The following is a 16,271-nucleotide window of genomic DNA, read 5'->3' on the forward strand; positions in this document are numbered from 1 at the left end:
CTAAATAAGCTATGAAACTTACACAAACAAACCCAACCAAGATATTTAGATAGATCTAAAATTTAAAAGCGATTTATTTTACATCTAATTTTTCAGTATTATAAAAAAGTTAGTCACCTTAATATTTGTAATTAATTTATGAAAGCTTTGATTTTTTTCATTCACTAATTTAATTTACTGTTTGAATATATCTTCTTCAATAATTGCATTTCATTACTTTTTCATCTTATTTATCAATTATAAATTCTCAAAACCCAAATATTTAGCAAAGTGACAAGATTAATAACATTATTTTTTAATGTTTTTTTCAATCTATTTTAACATTTTATGAATTAAATAATTTATGAAAATAAAATTAAAAAAAAACCATTTATGACTTAAAAACAAAATATACTTTAAGATATAAATTCTACCTCAAAAAAAGTGAAATATTTAAGATGTAACAACTAAAATGAGTATTTAAGAACTATTATTAAGATAATACATCAAAACTAATAAATAAAATTGTAATCTTAAAGGTTTTTTTATTTTGTTATATCATGAACAAACCATAATTTTTTAAAAACTTATTTATTAAGATTAAAATTGTTGCATTGTGATTTATTGAGAGAACGATGAAGATAATAATATAATTTTGATTTTATTTAGTTTGGAAACTAGTAAAAATAATTAAGTTGATTGCAAATTTAAATATGCAATTACCAAATATATATTTGGTTTATAAATTTAAATTGAATAAAAAAATTAAATACTTCACCATGTATTGCTGCTGAAAAGCTATTTGATTTGAACCTTTATATTTATCTATTCTTGCTTTTTATTGATTCAAGCATTATAAGCATTATAATCAAATTTAATTTCCCCACCTCTTTTGATACTAATTAATGTTATTGAAATTATAGGAAAAAAATTTGTGAAAATCAATTAATTATAAGGTAAAAATTTAAAAACCATAAGGTATCCAAAAATTCTTCAAGTAAATTTAATATATTGTAAATTAAGTTGGATAATGAAAAACCTCCAATATTTTTAAATAATATTTTATATATTATTGAATAATTTAAAGGAATTTAATTAGCTGTCTATCTGAAAAGCATACAAAATTTATATATCAATACACTTTATAAAAATTTTTTTTTTTTTTATGAATTACTTTAAGATAAAAATACAACTAAATTTGTTAAACAAGTATTTTTAAATATAATTTAATTTATTGAAAACTCAAATATTACAAATATTTCATTTAAAAGATAAGAAAAGCTATTGTTAAGATTGTTTAGTGATAATTTAATAGATTTATAATGAATTAGTATTTAACTTGCAAATATTTTGTTAATTAATATTACAAGTAACAAAGTAATAATATAAGTGATTATCAAAAATTATGATCAATTGATACATAATCTTACATTTTAGATATAAATGAGATAAATTTAAGAAACATACAGTTAAAAAGTCCTTATTTTGATAAAACAATTTATAAAATAGGCAAATATAAAGAAAAGCAACTTATTGGGTGAGCTCGCAAAATTGTATTGATTAAAAAAATTGATTAATCTGTATAACTCCTAATTAATATAATTAGCAGTATAATTTGCACTTAAATATACGAACCATATAATTATCATAAAATAGGTAATTGATTTAATGAAATTTGTAATGCTATGTATGAATAATGGTCTTTTGAGAGCCTTCAAATATAATTTCTGTGGATCAAAAAATAAAAAGTTATTATTAAAAATATGTTTTAAGAAAAAGAAACAATTTCATATGCATCTATTTATGAAGCTATTCAAATTATAAATAGAAAAATAATTTAATCAATTTATCCTCAACTATATTAATTATAATTAATATAGAATAATATGGAAGAAAAATGATCAAATAAAAAATAAATATAAGAAAATATGAAATAAAATCTGTTTTTTTATACTGTTAATTTTCATTATTTAAGACCCTCTCCCCTTTTCCTCGTATTCCCTTCTACCTCCTCCTAAGCCTCCCAAGTCAAAGTGAGAGGTTTAATTGATAGGGGTCTTTTTTATTGAGAGTTTACTGTATGTATATCCTTTATTTCCATAATATGATAAAGAAATTTTAGACAGAATATATTTAAAAAAGTAAATAGAAAGATTAATAAATAAGTAATCAGTAATTAAAAAATTAAAAGTGTGAGAGAGAGATACGTAAAGGTAATAAAATCCCTTATTTTGATTTAGAAAAATAAATTTAATAATTTTTGTAACGATAATAATCCATAATTAATTAATTGATTTAATTTTTTAAATTATCTTTATAAAGGCAAATAAATACAAATTAATTTAGAAAGTAGATAAATAGATTGAGTGAGTACATTAAATTATGATAAAATGAAATATTATAAATATTTTTTGAAATTTAAATATATTTTGTATCAATATATTTTTTTAATAATTGATTTCTTTTTCTGGTAAAATCTTATTTCCTAACATTATTTTGGGTCCTCAATATATTTTAGTAGAAATTAACTTAATTCTTCATGTTATTTCTTATTTATAACTTTGCTGTTATCTAGCCATAGCTAGTTAATATCTGTTAAGTAGTATTAAAACAAGGGTTTCAAATTTGACTTCTCAACCAAATTTTTAGCCTTCATATTCCATCTTTTTCCTTAGTTTTTTAGACTGAATTTAATAAATTTGCATAGCTGAGGATAGCCATAAGTGACTTTTGCTAACCTGCAAAATAACTATTAGATTTTTGAATCCTTTTCATTTTCAACAAATCTCTAGAAAGACTTCAATATATTTTTCATTAGATTAGAATTTTTAGCATGAAAGATCATCTAAAGTATCTGTTTGCTTGAATCACTTTCTTCCAACATCTATCTATCTTCACTGTAGAGAAGCTCTTCGCTCTAGTATATATTTGTAGAGTAGCATTCAGTTAAAAAATGTATATCTTTAGCAATTGGTTCATCTTTTTGCTGTGTAAAACTCTCAGCAATATCAAGAAACAATTAAATTGTAAAAACTTACTAATTATTATTTTTAGCGTTTTAGTAGCTATTTAATTAGATTTAGTTAAAAATTTTGCTGATATCCATATCAATTAATATAAATATTCAAATTTAGTTTCCTGTTTTTTTTTTAATCTTATTTTGTTTTCTTTATATTTTAATTATTGACAATTTATTATCCTATTATAATTTAAACATTTACTTTGCTATTTATCTTTAGGTAGTAAAATCTATTTAAAAAAACGATATAAAAGGTAAAAATTTATAAAAAGAAGCCCTCTAATTTTAACTAATAAACTGTTTTTTTTATATCATTTAGAAAAATACAACATCCTAAAAAGCACCAAATAATGAATACTTTATACACTTTATACTACCATTACTATTTGAATTGAGTGAGGTACAAACCAAACTTCAAAAAATATTTGGATTAAAGACTATTATTTTATTTCAGAATTCTCTTAACAAGATTTATAGAATAACAAATAGTTATGAAATAACCATATATTTATTTCATAGTATGGTGGGGCAATAATTAATTTTTGATTTTACAATAATTTTTGATATGTATATATAGAACGGGCTTTTCATAATTCTTAATTACCATAAAAATATATACCCCATCTTAAAGGATAAATTGGCTTAAAAGAAATATTGATAATACACTTTTATGATTTTTAAAATAGAATGAATGATGTAATTGATTATTTTTGATTCAAAATCATATTTCAAAATATATTTAAATAATAATTTATAAAAGTAATCTTATTTGGGAAAATATGGATTAATTAATTAATTGTTGCCTCTGGAAATAATCTCAACTTAAAATCAAATTTTTTATATTTAGATAATAAATAACATTCTTAGACTCAAATTTGTGAATATATTCGCATTTATTATAAAAAGAGTATTATTAGAATTTCATCAAAAATTTTAGTTAACCAATCAAAATAATCCACATATTTAAATAAAAACTTACATTACTCCACTATTTAAAAGTTATTTACAAAGAAATGTATTAGTTATATACTCTTATTTACTTATTATACCAATTGTTTTTGATGTTAAAAAAATAAATACGGGAAAATGTATATCTTCTAACATAATATGTATAAGGCTTTTTACTTTTTTTACTATTCTATTAATTTAAAGTAATATTTAAAATATATAGATCTCTATTTAGTTTTTATACTTTTGAATGATCTCTAATCAGATTCGATTCTTATCAACGAAGGATTTATATAAAAATAAATTTCTAGTATTGGTTTTCTTTATTTTTTTGAAAGCCTTTTTTAGTTTAAGATTAAGTTTTCTTATCTCCTATTTTTTTGTAAAGACTTTACCTACTTTTTGATTTTTAAATAGATACTTTAATTTATTTTTGATAAGGAAAATATAATTTAGCTATACAAAGAAACTATGAGTTAATTAATATTCAATTCTTATGATGAACAATTTATATAAAAATAAATTTCTAAAATTGGTTTTAATTACTTTTTTTGATTGCCTATTTTAGTTTAAGATTAAGTTTTCTTATCTCCTATTTTGTTGTAAAGACTTTACCTACTTATTGATTTTTAAAAAGATACTTTAATTTATTTTTGATATGGAAATATAATTTAGCTTTTCAAAGAGATATGAGTCAATTAATATTCAATTCTGATGAATGAAGGATTATAAAAATAAATTTCTAAAATTGGTTTTCATTACTTTTTTTGATTACCTTTTTTAGATTCAGATTAAGTTTTCTTATCTCCTATTTTTTTGTAAAGGCTTTACCTACTTTTTGATTGTTAAAAAGATACTTTAATTTATTTTTGATAAGGAAAATATAATTTAGCTTTACAAAGAAATTATGAGTTAATATTCATATATGACGCAAATTAATTATATGATATTATTATATTTTCCTTTTTTTTAGAAGTATATATATCATAATTTTAATTTGATTTAGCTTTTATCCCTATTATACATGATTATTATTATAGAAAAAAATTATTAATGATTAATATATGATATTTATTATCAAAAATTTTAATCTTATTGACACAATTAAAAAATTTAAATATATATCCTATTTTCTATTATTTAAAAAAAAAATATTAAAATTGATAATTATTCATTGGTATTTTTTATGTATGTAATAAGCCCAATTAAAAATATTTGAACACATGTAAATTTAAGAATAAATAAAGTAGATAAATTATAATTAAAAAATAATAATAATAGTATAAATATTTGATGTATTTATTTAATCTAGTTTGTTTAAGTCGCAATTATTGTAAATTTATCAGATGAATTATTTAGTATTGATGATTGATTTTTCACCTGATTTAAATATATTATTGAGGTTCGATATTTGATCTAATAAAAATATTTTTTTGAATTTTTTGTATTTAGTATCAAGGTAAAATTTGTTATTTAGATTAATTTTAAAATATAAAGTTAAAAAGAAGAATTCATATATAACAATAATTCAAATATTTGTATTTAGTCAATTTTAGTATATCCTTTCATAAATAAATAATGTTAGTTTGATAGATATAATTAATATGCAATTAAAACATTCAAAATTGTCTTATTATTATTGATGTAAATAAAAAAAATATTTATTTTAATTTTCTTATTATTTCGCTTTAAATAAAAAATAAAATATTTTTTTGAAATGAAATTGTATTTAAGTTTATCATAATAATTCTAAAATATTTTTAAAAAAGCATCAAAAATTCTATTTTTAGTTTATTGTCTCTCTTATTTCGCAAATTAATATTTTTGAATAATAAATAACATGCTGAATTACAAATATTTTTAAATAAAGATGAATTTATTATTAAAAATTCAATGCTTTAAAAAAGAAATTTTATTTGATTCTCATTTGGGATGTCCTCTTTACAAATATTTAGCTTTTCAATTTTTATGTATCGGAAAAAACTTTATTGATCATGTCATCAAAAAATTTTATTCTTTCACAATCTTAAATTAAAAATCTTTCTAGTAATTGCTAATTTCCCTTTATTTTATTAATTTATGATATTTAATTAAAAAAAATGAAAAATAATTTAAAGACTAATATCTTGAAATTATTTATAAAACAATAAAAAATTAATTATTAAGAGTTGAGTACAGAAAAAAGTGCAGTATGTTCCTTTTAAAAGCATTTATTTTTGTAATAATTTAATTGATGTAAATATACAGAAGCTAGCAATAAAATCTAGTAAAATATTTGATTAAGACTTAATCTTTGATTGTGATTAAAGTATAGCTTAATAGCTTTCATAATAGAATGTATATTTTAATTGTTTGAACAGTGATGTTTTCATTTAGAATAAAAATCAAGTAGAGTTTAGTTTGACAATTTAAAATGAAATTATAAGCTCTTCAATTAGAATTAAAGACATAAATTATGTCTAAATAAATTATATTATTATTGATAGCGCTTAATTAAATAATAAGTTTACCTTTATTAAGATTCAATGAATATAGTGGCTCTAAATTTAATAGCTCAATATCAATGACATTAAATAAGCCTATAGATTTAACCAAATTTTATTTACTAAAGATATTGCTAACCTCAAAATAAATTAAATGCATTTAAGTAATCAAATAAAATATCTAAAAGAATCAACGTACTTAACATTTAATTCTGAAATATTAGAATTAGAAGATATTCAACTATAACATTTTATTGAGTTTAGTTTGTTTCATTTTTTCTCAAAAGTAATATCGATTTAAAAGTTTCAGGAGATATCAGATAATATTTTTTCAGATGACCACCATGTTAACTTATTGCGTTTTGAAAACGCAGTAAGTCTTGAGGCATCTCATCTTTTGAAATTTCTATAAAATCAACATTTTCTGTAAAAAACATTTATAAATATCTACCTAATTAATTCGTTCTTTCGTATTAAAGGTATTGTTATGCAATTTCAGAATCTATCCAAACACTGACTGACCATTAAAGTATTTTGGAACATAAATGGATAAGGAGGGTTTTTGGTACATCTGACTATATATGAATTATTGACCAGTTTATATATTTTACACATTTTCTTAATAATTTGAGTTGCTTTATCAGAATAAAGAGTTATATTTAATGAAAGGTTTTTCGTTTCCAACATTCTTAACTTTACAATAATTCAATCTAATAAAGCAAAATTCTAGACTTAAAATTTAAAAAATGATTTACTTTACATTCAAAGTTATATTTTATCAATATTTATTAAAAGGTTAGTTAGTAACCACAATATTTTATTATTAATTTGCTTAAAAATTTTTTTCTTTCTTTGATTTTATTTATTCTTTAGAAATACCCTCTTCAATAACTAAACTTCAGTATATTCATCTATTAAAGATATTTATATTTGAAACTCAGTAAAATTACAAAATTAACCATATAATTTTTTAAAATTGTATCTACAATATAATAATTTTATCTAAATATAAATTTTTAATTGTTTCTTTTTATTCTATTTTATAAATTTTATGAAAAGAAAATTAAATCTATGATTTAAAACCAAAATTTACTTTAAAGATATATATTCAACCTGAAAAATTAAATATGTTTTATAAAACAGAAAGTTTTTAGAAATAAACAAACTTAAAATAAAAATATTTTAAATTTGTTAAACAAGTATTTTTAAATAAGGCTTAATTAATTTTATGAAAACTCAAATATCACAAATATTAATTTAAAATTTTAGACAAGTTATTGTAAACTATTTTTAGTGATAAATTAATAGATTGATAATAAATAAATAATTATTAAACTTGTTTGTAGTTGATTAATAAATATTGCAAATAAATTGAGTAATAATATAATGATCAACACAAAACAATAATTAATTTATGTTATCTTAAATTTTTGATATAAAAAAGATAAATAAATCAAAATGGTTAACAATTAAAAAATACTTATTTTGATAAAAAAAGTTTTAGAATAGAAAGATAATCAAATCATATATAAAGTAAAGTGATATAAATTATTGGATAACTAACCTTCACAAAAATTTTTATATTGAAATATTTAAAAATTAATTAATTAATTGTATTTTTCCTTAGTAAAATAAGTAAGCTAATAATCTTTTATCAGTATAATTTGTAACATACAATCAAGCAAGACTTATTTTTATTAACTATATTTATAACAATTGATATAGAATATTATGGAAGTAAAAATAGTCAAATATTAAAAAAATATAAGAAAGAAAATATGAAATAGAGTTAGTAAATCCTTTATTTCCATACTTTCTTTAATAGCTTTAATATAGCAACTTGAAACAGAATATATTTAAAAATAAATGGATAAATAAGTAAAAAATCAGTAATTAACAAATTATAAACAGAGAAAGAGAGGTGGAGAAAATAAAATCAATCTAAAATCTATTACTTCAATTGTAAAAACAAAATTTAAAAATATATTATAAAGATTATAATTCATAAGCAATTAACTGATTTAATTGTTATATTGTAAGTAAAGGCAAATAAATAATTTCTAAGTAGATTTGATGAGCATAAAAAAATTAAGTTTAATTTATATTATTTTGTTTTTAAATTAATTAATTTGAATCATTCAATATATTGTTTTAATAATTGATTTCTTTTTCTGGTAAAACTTAATTTCTTAACATTGCTTTGGATTCTCTATATATTTTAATAGAAACTAACTTAATTCTTCATGCAGTTTCTTATTTACAACTTTACTGTTATCGAGCCATAATTAGTTAATATTCGTTAAATAGTATTAAAACAAGGGTTTTAAAGTTGATTTCTCAACCAAATTTTTAGCCTTCATATTCCATCTTTTTCCTTAATATTTTAGACTAAATTTAATAAATTTGCATAGATTACGATAACCATAAGTGACTTTTGCTAATCTGCAAAATAACTATTAAGTTTTTGAATCCTTTTCATTTTCAACAAATCTCTAGAACGACTTCAAAATATTTTTCATTAGATTTGAATTTTTAGTATTGAAAATCGTCTAAAGATTCTATTTGCTTGTATCATTTTTTTCCACCATCTATCTATTTTCACTATATAGAAGCTCTTCACTCTAACATATATTCATAGAATTTTTTTCATTTAAAAAATATATATCTTTAGCAGTCTGTTAATCTTTTTGTGGTGCAAAGCTCTCAGCAACTTCAAGAAACAATTAAATAGTAAAAACTTATTAATTGCTATTTACAGCTATTTTAGAGTTGTCTAATTAGATTTAATTAAAAATATTACTAATTTGCATTGGAGTTAAAATAATAATCAAATTTTATTTTCTGAATTTTTTGTTTTTATTTTATTTTTTAATTTTTTAATTATTGGTAATTTATGATTTGTTCACTATTTAAATAATTAGCTTCCTTCCTGTTTTTAATCATTCAACTCTTCATTTCTTTATTCAACAGCTTTTTCTCACTTCTAATTTAATCTAGTTTACTTTTCTTGATTGAGTTTACAAATTATGAAAATGCAATAAAGAATAATTAAATGCATTTTCATCTTATTTTGCAATCACAAATTCTCAAAACCCAATCATTTAGCAAGGTAACATGATTATTATATTATTTATTAATGCTTTTTTCAGTTTATTTTAAACAATTTATGAATCAAATAAATTCATTATGAAAAGAAAAATAAATAAAAAGCTATCTATAATTTTAAATTAAAAATGCACTTTAAAATATAAATTTTTTCCTTCAAAAATAGTGAAATATTTAAGATCTTACAACTAAAATAAATATATATGAAATTTTATTCAAGATAATCAATTAATTCATCATAATTTAATCAATAAAAATATTTTCTTAAAGGTTTTTTAATTTTTTTATATTATGAACAAACCATATTTTTTAACAGTTAATTATTATTATTATTATAACTATTACTTAGTTGTTTATTGAGAGAAAGATGATGGATGATAATAATATAATTTTGAAATTATTTTATTTGGAAATTAGCACAAATAATTAAGATTATTGTAAATTTTAATATGCAATTACTAAATAAATATTTAATCGGTTTATAAATTTAAATTCAATAAAAAAATTAAATCCATCACCATATATATACTCCTACTGAATAGCAATTTGAATTTAATTTTTATAATTATTTATTTATTCTGGATATTTATAGATTCAAGCATTACAAACATTATAATAAAATTTAATTTCCCCACCTGATTTGATACTAATTAATGCTATTAAATTATAGGAAAAAAATTATGATCATCAATTTATTATCAGTAAAAATTTAAAAAAAACAATAAGAAATTCAAAAATTCTTAAGTTAATTCAATATGTTATAAATTAAGTTGAATAATGAAAAACTCATTCTCCAACATTTTTAAATAGTATTTTATATATTTTTTAATAATTTAAAATAATTTAATCAGATTTATATAAGAACATACAAATTTTATATATCAAAATACTTAATAATTTTTGTTAAAATGAGTCACTTTTAGATAAAAAAATACTAATAAATTGGTTAAACAAGTATTTTTAAATATAATTTAACTCAAATAAAGCAAATATTTCATTTAAAAGAAAAGCTATTGTTAAGAAAGCTTGATGATAATTTATTTAATAGGCTTATAATGAATTAGTATTTAACTTGAAAATATTTTGTTAATTAATATTACAAGGAAACAAAGTAAGAATATAAATTATTATCACAAGAACGTTAGTTAGTTTGAAAGTAATAATTTATGTGTAATTAATTAACGTTTTCATATCATATTATTATTGTTTGTAAATAAAAAAATATTTTTTTAAATTTTAGTTTATCATAATAATTTTAAAAACTATTTATAAAAAACACTAAAAGCAGACATTATTTATTTTTAGTTTTGTGTCTTTCTTTTTTTGCAAATTAATATTTTTGAATAATACTTAATTAACATGCTGAATTAAAAAATTTCTTAGTAAAGATGAATTTATTATTAAAAATTTAACACTTTAATAAAGAAAGAAATTTTATTTGATTCTCATTTGAGATAGATGTCACCTTTAAAAATATTTAGCTTTTCAATTTTTATGTATCAGAAAAAACTTTATTGATCAAAAATGCCATCAAAAAATTTTATTCTTTAACAATATTAAATTAAAAATCTTTTACAAAATAACTAATTTCCTTCCCTTTATTTTATTAATTTATGACATTTAATTAAAAAAAATGAAAAATAAGTTAAAGACTAATTAATATCTTTGAAATTATTTATAAAACAATAACAAATTAAATTAATTATTAAGAATAGCTGAGTACAGAAAAAGTACATTATGTTCCTTTTAAAAACATGTATCATTGTAATAATTTTATTGATATAAATATACAGAAGCGAGCAATATAGTCCTAGTAAAATATTTGATAAAAACTTTATCTTTGACTGCGATTAAAGTATAACTTAATAACTTTCATAATAGAATGTATAGTTTAATTGTTTGAACAATGATGTTTTCATTTAGAATCAAAATTAAGTAGAGTTTAGTTTGACGATTTAAAATGAGACTATAAACTCTTCAATTAGAATTGAAGACATAAATTATGTCAAAATTAATTGTATTATTATTAATAGCGTTTAATTAAATAATAAGTCTACCTTTATTAAGATTCAAAGAATATAGTGGCTCTAAATTTAATAACTCAATATCAATCATATTAAATAAGCAGATATATTTAAGCTAGTTTTATTTACTAGAGATATTGTTAACTTCGAAATAAATTAAATGCATTTGAGTAATCAAATAAAATATCTAAAAGAATCAACATACTTAACATTAAATTCTGAAATATTAGAAATAGTAGATATTCAACTACAAAATTTTATTGAGTTTAGTTTAGAACTAATAGGTAAAAAATTACTGAAAATAGGAAACATTACTTTATTCGACTCAAGATATTTAAACATAACTTACTATTCAGGTTTTTAACTTATTTCTTCATAATAAATTATTGTGGATTAGATTAATATTTAGATAGATGCTTTAGAAAGTTAGAACTTATATTTGATTGATTTTAAAATTGCGAATTAGGAAATTTAAAAAGCAAGTATAGATATTGGATTAATAATATTTAAAACTCATCATATAAATTCTTATTTAATTGGAGAATTGAAATTTTATGGTGATTAAAACTCATAGTAGTCTATCGATAGTAGTTAAAAACAAATAGTTAATATAGGATAAATATCTTATAAATAATAGTCTCTATAATCTTATTTAAAAATTTAACTCTCTAATATATATGAATGCAACATAGGCAGAGTAGAAATTAATAATTTAAAAACTAATTTTTACCAAAAAGATGCCATTATTAACTTGTCTAAAGTTGAAAGATTTAAAATGAAATCACTTTATTTCTTGCAAAATTCAAAAATAGATGGAATGATATTTTTAGGAGGTGTAAAACATTTTGAAATAGAAGAAATAATTGTGCAACCATATAGTTTATTTTTATCAGATTTGATTAATTTATCTAATTGCTAACATATTTTAATTGGGAAAATTGTAGCTGAAAAAGCATAATTTAATAAATATTTATTATTTCTTACATAAATAGACTAATTTGAATTAAATAATACAACAATTTTAAATACAAAATTTAGTTAAAAGTCACTTTTTTAATTAAGTAATATACAAATTATCAGTTTAAATAGCAATTATTATTAAAAGATTCAAAGTTCTTAAAATCAATCAAGTATTTTTAAGATTGATAATACTGTAAATTAGTCAGAGAAATATTATTTTTCTATTATAAATTTATTTGCTGATTTGGAGAATACTTAAAATCTATAATTTATTCTATCTCATTAAGTCTTTAAATACTTTATTATTAAAGATTCTATATTTCTAAATGGGTCTTCTATTACTTTTGGAGGATGCATGTAGTTTGTTGTTCCTTAATTTGGAGATAGTAGCCAAATGTATATTTCAAACACAACATTTGGTTATTGCTAAAGTAAGTATCTTGGAGGAGCGGTATATGGTGTACAACTGATTTCAGCATAAAATTCTACCATATTTAATTGTGAAAGCAGGATTGGTGGAGGACTCTATTTATATGGCAATGTCAATGTTCAAGAATTAAATAAAATAGATTTTTAAAATAATAAAGGTTTATTATTAAATGATAATTATAGCAATTAGATTTAAAAATTTATAGTTGAGGAAGCTTTAGAAGTATTTTCAATAGGTAAGGAACCACTTAAACTTATTCCTAATTAAAAATATTTATACCCTGGTTTGACTTATGTTTTCAGACTATCAATAGTAATTGACAATAAAAAATATGACTAATTTAATAGTTATAATTCTTTTGGAAATATATATTCTTTCTTATTTTAACCTTCTGAAAATTATCTATCGTCAACATAAGCAGGGTTAGAAGCAATGTATTATCCATACATTTTGTGGTAGGCAACTAATATTGATTTTTTTGGAAATGAAAATACCTAATTAAAGCTCGAAACAGTTATTTCGAGTTTATAATTTTTTTACTTAAATTAAGAATATTCCATTTAAAATGGATGCAAAGATCAAGGTATGGAAAAAATATTTATTAGTATGTATTAAAATAGATTTTCATGCTAATATTGTGATAATATGAAAGTTGGTTATTCATCTACTTGCTAAATATGTCACTAAGACTACTTTAAAGAATGTTATGCTAATTACTCAAATTTAAGAGAATCATATTGGAGATCGAGCTATTCTGTGAATCCTTCTGATATAGAATATTGCTCCTTAAATCCTTCTAGTTGTCTAGGAGGTAAATACATTTTAATTAACAAAACAAAAATTTTATTATTATTAGACAAAAATTTTATTTACTTTTTTTATTGATTAATTAAGGTGTTGGCATATAGAATGAGCTATGTCATGAAGGCCATGTTGGAGCTTAATGCCTAGATTGCGATATTAAAGGAATTTACTGGGATGATTAATATGCCTCTTAGGGTGTATTTTAATGTACTAAATGCAGTTCTATTGAATCAAATACAGCTAAGATAATAGTTTTAATAGTTTTCCTTATTATCAGTTTAGTAATAATTATGGTTTCTACATTTAGAAGATAATAAAACTTACTTTATGCCTTTTATCTATCTAAATTGGGTGTTTTCTTTATAGGAAGAACTCTGAGCAAAAGGAGTCTTACTTCTGTTTATGTGAAAATATTCATTTTTCATATTTCTATATACATGATCTCTAACTATCTTAGCAATGTAGATATAATTTCTTCAATTTCTTCTGTCTAGCTACTCATTTATAACCCAATAAATTCGCCTTAAATTTCGTTAAACTGCTTCCTTGCTCATTTTCAGACTGAATCAACAGGAATAGGATTTTTGAATGTCTTATTTACATTTTTAATTCCAATTATTCTCTGCAACTTAATCCTTATGCTTTTAGGTTTGCTTTTATTAATTAAAAAAATATCATTTAAGAAATCACTATATGTGGCAAATCTCTCTTTTATTTACATATTTATTACAGTTTTTTATTCTCTTCTTTTAGAAAACTTACTATCTAGCTTTTTCTGTCTGAAATTAGATAAAGATAAGTCATATTCTTAGATAGATCTTAGCCTTTAGTGCGGTGTCTCAGATGAACTTTATAAAATTCGAGTATTAAGTTTGATTATCCTATGCTTGTTCTAAATAATTTTCCCACTATTTACATTTTATAGGCTAATATAATCTAAGAATAAACTATAAAAGGTTTAAGTGATGTTTTCTTATGGTTTTTTATTTAATGAATATAAGAGTAAGTATTATTATTGGGAATTTGTAAGATTTGTAGTTAAAACAATATTAGTTATTCTAAAAATATCTTTAAAGTAATATGCCTTAATTACAGGAGTTTTGACTCAGCTTTTACTGATTTTTTACCTAGTAGCTTTGCAAGCTTATAAGCCATTCATTTCTCTTTTTTTAAATAAGCTTGAAAAAGTATCTGTAATAATATCAATTTTATTATTGAGTTCAACAGTTATTTTTAATTAATTTAGCATAAAATAAAATTAATCAGCAGAAAAAATCTTTAGTTAACTCTTCTTTTTAATTACATAACTTTTAAATTTATTATTTTGCGCTTATAGCATTTGGATTATACTGACATCTTTCATAGAGCAAAAAATATCTAAGTTCAAAAGATTTTTAAAAAAACTGAGATTATACAAATATGATAAAAAACCTTCTTCGCTGATCAATTTAAATAGAAATGTTAAAAAGTTAATCTCATGTGTAAATAAATTGAGATTTGAATAAGAAAAAGTTAATTAAGAAGCCATACCTCTCTATTTTGAATAATATAAAGAATAATGAAGTCAAATAATAACAATTAATTTACCAAAAAGCTTTTAAAATTATTATACTAAATCAATATTATTTAAATACATTTGTGTGAAGTATTAATTATATTTTTTATAAGTCAAAATTTTTTAAATAGATTTTAATATTTGAATTTACCCCATTTAAAAACAAGAAAAATATTAAAAGGATAAAAAAATACAATCATTCATAACTATTTTTTTAAAATAAAATGGTAAAAAATATTTTTGAAAGCTTGTAATATTAATTTATAATTTCTCCAACTTAAATTTATTCCAACAACCAAATAAATTAACAACTTAAAATTATTAATTAAAATCAAATGTTTTTTTTTAAATATATTTTATTTTAATTATCTAATAAAAATATTTTAAAATCTATTAGAATAATTTTTTATGTGAAAAGATAATTTGCAGACTCAAAATATACTATTTTTTCTTCTAAAATTTAGAATTTATAAAAGAAATTTCAACATTTTAAGTAAAATTTTATAATTTAATAAAAAATGTAATCTTAACTCAATTTTTATATAGTATTTATATTAAATTAATTCTTATTTTAAATACTATAGCATCCATTACTGATAAAGCATTCTCTTTTTTATTTGAAATTAACAAAATAAAAAAAATGGCTTCTTTTAGATTGAATTGCTTTGCTTAAATAATATTTGGGTAAAATAAATATTGCCAAGATATCTAACTCAAGCAACAAATATTTGGTTAAATTATGAAGTATTAGGAAAATTAATGATTCAGATGATTTAATTAATATTTTTTATGGTAATTATTTAAACAAAACTTTGGATTAATTTATTTAACTAATTAAATATTTTGGAGAACTCTTTATCATTGTTTAAATAAATATTGATTCAGTATTTACTTTTGATTATTTATCAAATAAATAATCTAATCAATTTTTCCGTTTAAATCAAATTATTTTTTTAATTCTTCT

At 19.7% G+C, this 16,271-nt stretch overlaps 3 protein-coding genes across 3 annotated transcripts; 2 read left to right on the forward strand and 1 right to left on the reverse strand. All coding sequences in view use genetic code 6, as the record gives it.

Annotated features, from left to right (window-relative positions):
* Nucleotides 1-2,369: 2,369 nt before the first annotated feature.
* TTHERM_000399700 (transmembrane protein, putative) lies at nt 2,370-2,690 on the forward strand (the record flags this gene model as incomplete). Its single annotated transcript, XM_012797215.1, has 1 exon — nt 2,370-2,690. One exon carries the CDS (start codon nt 2,370-2,372, stop codon nt 2,688-2,690), a length of 321 nt encoding a protein of 106 aa, XP_012652669.1.
* A 10,222-nt stretch (nt 2,691-12,912) lies between these two features.
* On the forward strand, nt 12,913-14,130 carry TTHERM_00400720 (dual specificity phosphatase domain protein; the record flags this gene model as incomplete). Its single annotated transcript, XM_001014045.2, has 3 exons — nt 12,913-13,759; nt 13,843-13,959; nt 14,060-14,130. The coding sequence occupies 3 exons, from the start codon at nt 12,913-12,915 to the stop codon at nt 14,128-14,130; spliced, it is 1,035 nt and encodes a 344-aa protein (XP_001014045.2).
* A 178-nt stretch (nt 14,131-14,308) lies between these two features.
* On the reverse strand, nt 14,309-14,670 carry TTHERM_000400729 (hypothetical protein; the record flags this gene model as incomplete). Its single annotated transcript, XM_012797216.1, has 2 exons — nt 14,309-14,405; nt 14,483-14,670. The coding sequence occupies 2 exons, from the start codon at nt 14,668-14,670 to the stop codon at nt 14,309-14,311; spliced, it is 285 nt and encodes a 94-aa protein (XP_012652670.1).
* Nucleotides 14,671-16,271: the final 1,601 nt, after the last annotated feature.

The sequence above is a fragment of the Tetrahymena thermophila genome (genome assembly GCF_000189635.1).
Source record: "Tetrahymena thermophila SB210 genomic scaffold scf_8254666, whole genome shotgun sequence".
In the NCBI taxonomy this organism is placed as follows: domain Eukaryota; phylum Ciliophora; class Oligohymenophorea; order Hymenostomatida; family Tetrahymenidae; genus Tetrahymena; species Tetrahymena thermophila.